Source organism: Pollachius pollachius (genome assembly GCF_949987615.1).
Source record: "Pollachius pollachius genome assembly, chromosome: 1".
In the NCBI taxonomy this organism is placed as follows: domain Eukaryota; kingdom Metazoa; phylum Chordata; class Actinopteri; order Gadiformes; family Gadidae; genus Pollachius; species Pollachius pollachius.
In genome coordinates this window covers 38,688,089-38,693,838 of record NC_136934.1, presented here as the reverse complement: position 1 = coordinate 38,693,838, position 5,750 = coordinate 38,688,089, and the positions used below count along the sequence as shown (strand labels likewise).

Below are 5,750 nucleotides of genomic sequence, written 5' to 3'. Positions count from 1 at the left end.
TGTAGTTTAGTGACAAGTAAAATAAAAAGTGCAGTTGGACACCTTTCCTTCAGAGCCCCGCCAGAGTCAGCCACCAAAGACTTGAGTGTAATTACGGACACATTGCAGGTTGCTATGGAGGTAGACTCATGTTCAAAACACACAGGCTAGTAAAAGTTTAACTAGAGCACCAGGGACAGAAACTCGGAAAAACACTAATCTCCTGTTCGTCATAGTCCATAAACAAAACACGTTTGCCTCATTTCATTTATTTATTTTATTATAAAAAGCAACTACCTTAAAAGTTTAATAGTGATGGTGCCACCCCATTAAATCAACGTCACACGGTGACTGAGTGAGGTGACATATTTTGCAGTTCATGTTAAGGTGTTTGCTGAAACCACTAGATGGCAGCAAAGGCCGGAAAATGACTCCTGAGGTCTAGGTAACGCAAGGTAATTTATTGTGGATTGGCTTGAATTTGCAATCCGAATTTAGTGGTACACTACAGACAAAAACGACCCAGTAAATATATTTTTTTCCAAGTTTGTTCCCCAATCTTGATATTTATTAAATGTCTTAGCATTGAATGCAGGGGGTCAATATTATATACATATACACACACATATATATATATATATATATATATATATATATATATATATATATATATATATATATATATATATATATCACATCCCATTCCCACTGCCCCCCCCCCATTGATTGGTTGCCCCTCAAGAAAACTACAAACCATATGCATTGAATGCACATGTAACACATGTATGTAAAAAAGGGCTTTATTTAAAATGATCTGAAAACAATTTATTCTAATCATGTTATAAGACCATGTATAGAGTATAAACATATAGAGTACTATTCCAAATATATACACCTTTCCAAGTATACGTGACATTTACAAAACTTAAAAAACTTTTTTAAAAAAAGCACAAAAAAGGAAAAAGAAAAAAGTTATGCTTCTAACGATCAAACGTGACCGTCTTTGATTGCATCTGCTGCTAAAGCTATTTTCCAAACACATCTTAAAACAAGTAAAATTGATTTGGAAGAAAAGAGGAAATGGAAATCAATACATAAATATCCACAAACACACTCAAGGATGAGTATAAGTTTGCTTTGAGGTGGCCGTGAAAAAAAGTACAGTGTGCAATGACTGATTTAGCAAGACAGATATTCTCCATCGTTCATCCACCAATTTACAAGTCCATCTACAGCCTCCTGAGGTTACGCTTTCTCTGTGCGCTGCCAGGTACGACAGTGTCTCGCCTGATGTGGCGCCCAGCCGAGCGGCTGAGACACTCGCGGCCGCCGTGGAAGTCACATAGGCAGCCCGTGCAGAAATGGAAGCTGCAGTCGGCCCGGCTGCAGACTCCCTCCATCTTGACCGGGTGACACTTGGCCGGGTGCTGGCAGCGAGGGCACGGCTTGAGGCACTCGTCACTGAACAGAGTTTTGGCCACCTGGTGGGACAGGAGAGGAGGGGTTGGTTTACCTGACTAGCTTTTATCTTTTGGTTTCTTAGGTTTGAGTTGAAACCATAAGAAAAATGTGAAAAATGGATCCTAATAATATAAAACCATATTCAATTAATAGAACGTTTACTTTGATACAAGTGAATTGAAAAGGCCTTTGTATTAATTGTCATGAGGAATCATAAGAGATAGCTCCTTTCCCGTCCAATTGAAAAGTTAGGCCAGTTAGCATTTGCTTTGCCATTGATTTAGCCAGAACTGAGGCCATGCCAACCTCCCGACATCTTTATTGTGTAGATTCCTTTAGCCGTCTTGCATCTACGCAGACATTTCCAGTTCATCCCATAGGATATTGCAAATAGCTTTACCTCTTACCTAAATAGTTAATGCTCCCACTGTGTCTTCCATGGTCATGCTCTATTCATTCAAATACTTAGCGTAATTTATTAGAAATGGCCAAGCCATCAGTCTGCTATTAGTGTGTGAATTTCTCAGGGGATATCTGTTTATCATACAGTGCCTATGTATGAGACAAGTTTTTAGCTTGTTCCCGGCCCATGTCTGACCAGGACATCCATCTTGCCTGTTAGTCAAAGGTGTGTGAATGAACACTACAAAATGGAGGAGAAATGTAGACAGGGAAGGAAATAGAGAGGGAGGGGCTGTTTTATTGGGTTGTTTGGTTTGAAAATCTTGCTTTCTTTAGAATTCCTGAAGCTTCACATTCACATTGATGGATTGGCTTCCACACTTACTTGGATAAACTTCTCTCGTTTGCTGCTACTGCTGCCGCCAGAGTGTGACGTGTTGAGCTCGGAGGGGGTTAAAGTGCTTTTAGCGGACTGTGGGGTGCAGTAGGACAAACTCCTGGACTGGGTCTGGATGGAGCCCAGCACGGCCCTCTTGGTTAGGGCCAGTCTAGTCTCAGCGTCTGTGACGTGGACAGTCCCACCCTGCTAGGAAACAAAACCATCATAAGTCTTCTCTACATTGTCTATCTTGGATACAGTAAACACAAAACAATAAAAATAAAAAGGTAAAAAAAGCCACCGCAGCCAAGAGTCTTCAACGTTCAAGGCTTGAATGAATAATGAATAGCTTAGTAAATAGCCTATTGAGATCTTCTTTACCTCTAGAGCAGCTTCCAGGTCCCTGAGGTGACGCTTTCTCCTGGAGCTGGCCCGACTATTCTGGCCAATGATGTAATCCCAGCTGGGGCACACCTGACCAAATCTGAAAAAGATTGTAATATTGGGAGTTAGGGCTAGATTATTGGAGTATTTTTTTGTGTTCCATGGGGTCAGTAAAAGCAGGTTTGGGGAAGTATGCGAGCGTCTGACGCCGGCTGATCGTGGTTCTGTTTAACCACCATGAATGCCTGACTGACCTGTGGACGTCCTCGGGGCCCAGGTGGTTGAGGATGACACCAAGGATGTGCCAGAGGTTCCTATTCTTTAGCTCCGTGAGGACGTCCAGCCTCCTCACGCCCATCTTCCTGCCGATGAGGCCCACCAGGGGCATGCTGGTTCTGATGGCCACCGGGGTCTCCAGAAGCGCCACCGCAGACCGCAGCTCCAACTCTAAGCTGGGGATCTGGTCCTGCATCATGGAGTCCTTCCGAAGACACATGGCACGAACCAGCTGCAGGGCGGGGGTCAGAGCGAGGTACTCAAGGCCCGCTGGACTGTTACGGAGTGGGGTGGCTTTGCGACCGGCGGCGGCGGCACTGTCACAGGGTGCTGTGTCTCTCTTGCCCGTGGGCGTGCGGAGAGGAGTGGCAGTGTCTACTTTGGCGGCGACCATGCCGAGGGGCGTCTTCCGATTGCCTAGCTCTAGGCCAGTGGAACCTGACGGCGTGGTGTTGCTGACCAAAAACACCTCATCCACCTTAAGGGGGCTGTAGCGCACGGAGAGGCGCTTGCCACCAGGGTGTGGCTGACCAACGTGGCGGCCGTCCTCCTCGGACTGAGAGCCCCCCTCCCGCAGCGTGGAGAGCCTCTGCTGCCGCTGGAGGCGGGACCGCCGCCTGCCATCAGAAAGGTGCAGCGTCTCTGCACCGGCCCGGGGGCCCGAGGAGAGCAGTAGCTCCTGGAAGGAGCCGTCGTGCTCCCTCGACGAGTCTTGGGATTTATCGTGGGCCGTGGAACCAAAGCCGCTGTCCTCAGACAAAGATCTGCTTGCATAGAGATCCGGGGTTAGGGTTAACAGACAATGTGAAACTGAACCTGTCATGTAGATATATGGAAGTTTATGTTGCGATTTAATTACCTGCTTCAAGAAAGTATTGATTGTCATTAAAAAAAAAAAAAAAAGGCACATACCTGACATAGTTGGGGGTAAGTGCAGCTGAGGGTGTGTTCTGGGCACAGGGACTCTGACCAGGGCTGGCTGCCATCATGTTGACTGGCGTTTGACAGCTTTCACTTTCAAGTGCAGGCAGGAACTTCCCAAAGTCAGGGGTCCCCAGCTGGTCTGTGGCACAATGTCGAAAGGAGCCGATGCGTTCTTCGAGGTCCGCGTTGGAGGATAGAGACACGTTCCTCTCAAGGTCGTCACTGGTGTTTCTCCCACATTCATGAGTGGACGTCTTTTCTTGAGCATAGAAGAGACGCCGTTCCCTGGTCGACAGTGGTGATCGGCAGTCCAGCTCCGATTTACACGTACTGGAAGAAAATATTCCAGACCCCCTGAAATGGTGCTTGGCCCCCAACCTGAGGGAAACCTCTATGACTTTAGCGCAGGGTGTTGTTTGTACTTCAGTTTTGGTATCTGTGGTGGATTTAGCATTACCCATGATAAGTCTTCGCCGCAAAATGTCATCTTTCTTGGATGCTTTGGGTGTTTCACACCAACCCACTGCCGAAGGTGGTTGTGCCCTTCTCGAATCATTCCCCGAAAGTCTGGTTGTTTCGGTGGTTCTTTCCTTCTTGGGAGTTACTGCAAGATTCTCTTTTGGCGTTTCGTTGTAATCTTCGGGGGACAAATATCGACATGGTGCACACTTAGCTCCATTGGTTTTCCCAGGGAAGCTTTGCACATCTGAGTAACCACTGTCAAAAGAGCTGCTACCGTACAGGTGCTTCTTGAACCCCTGAACCCCTGAATCTGGTGTGCAATCCATTCTTGTAATGGGCTAGCCTCAAGCAGTCTTCAAAGCAAAGGGTTGGAACAGGATGTCAAAATCCCTGAGGAAAAAAAGTACACACCTTTGTTTAGTTTATGGTGAAGGTGATCCATGATAAACATTTAATGGAAGTAAACAATTTAACCAGCTAACCCAAGTGTGGCTCTGGTGACACTTGAGGACTAGTTTGAACAGCTTTATAATTACAAAAATGGATCATGTGAAGTGGTTATTCCCTTGACTGGTTGAATCGTTTTCTATTTAGTTTGTTGTTTGTTTAGCCAGCTGTAAACTGTTACAAGACATTCACAACCTCTGCTGTTCTATCACTGTTGCTATGATACTTGAGGTGTCCTTTTAAACGACCAGTGGTTTGGTTTTCACTGCAGGTCAAACTCGCTATTACCACAGTCAGACCCCGCTCGAAAGCCAGCCGCAGCCGCCAAAAGAACTAGTCCATTTAGCGAAGCCAACTCGTGTGGCTCCGCCCCTGTTGCTCTTTATTGTGTACTACAGCCCCATCCCGCGCACAACAACCCATGAAAACAAATAAAACAGAAACAAAGTATACATGTATGAGTCGTTATTATTCGTTGTGAATTCAGGGGGAATTTAAATACAATAACTAGCATCCATCCGCTAGCCAGATAGTGAAACACTTCGATAGTGAAGCATTTCGACATGGATGCTTCGGGGGAAAGAAACGCACACTTGACCGTTAATCATATGAACAAAATAAACCTACCTTCAAATAAAAACAGCTGCAACAAAGGCTCATTCCATGGGGCCAGGAGTTTAAAAGATAGTCTCTTCCGGAGCTGCTGCTTCTTTCCGTTTGGTCTACATTTGTTACCGACTCGAGTGAACAGAACACTAGCCACGTTTTCAAATTTGGAGCCTTTCTCCTGACGTGATGACGTACTTCCAGGCAACTTTACGTTGACGACGTCAGGTTGCCCATAGAAACAGCATTCACTCTGCCATTCAATTATATACAGGTTTTTAAAAAGGAAACTTACAATTTTAAGAAAGCAGTTCCGTGTTTTTTTTTAACTGTTAGTTGTTTGGGTGGATTAGTACGATTACTATCTATTTAATTTATCCATTCCAGCAAACGGCAGTGAACAACATTCATACAAACACGGACCTGTGCT

At 45.4% G+C, this 5,750-nt stretch overlaps 1 protein-coding gene across 2 annotated transcripts; it reads right to left on the bottom strand.

The window, feature by feature from the left end:
- Positions 1-862: 862 nt before the first annotated feature.
- On the bottom strand, positions 863-5,468 carry fbxo43 (F-box protein 43). Of its 2 annotated transcripts, none has more exons than XM_079734060.1 (6): positions 5,342-5,468; positions 3,794-4,657; positions 2,860-3,645; positions 2,603-2,705; positions 2,228-2,428; positions 863-1,460 (listed from the first exon to the last, which is right to left on the bottom strand). In XM_079734060.1, the coding sequence occupies exons 2-6, from the start codon at positions 4,591-4,593 to the stop codon at positions 1,209-1,211; spliced, it is 2,142 nt and encodes a 713-aa protein (XP_079590186.1). In that variant the 5' UTR covers positions 4,594-4,657; positions 5,342-5,468; the 3' UTR covers positions 863-1,208. The 2 variants fall into 2 exon arrangements, with proteins under 2 accessions (XP_079590186.1, XP_079590187.1); XM_079734061.1 differs by having other exon boundaries at positions 2,228-2,425.
- Positions 5,469-5,750: the final 282 nt, after the last annotated feature.

Excerpts from the sequence above, each read along its gene's own strand:
- fbxo43 (XM_079734060.1), bottom strand. The coding sequence starts at position 4,593 with ATGGATTGCACACCAGATTCAGGGGTTCAGGGGTTCAAGAAGCACCTG. Across the intron at positions 2,429-2,602 it reads ACCTGGAAGCTGCTCTAGAG|CAGGGTGGGACTGTCCACGT; the intron begins GTAAAGAAGATC and ends TTTGTTTCCTAG. Across the intron at positions 1,461-2,227 it reads AACGAGAGAAGTTTATCCAA|GTGGCCAAAACTCTGTTCAG; the intron begins GTAAGTGTGGAA and ends CTGTCCCACCAG.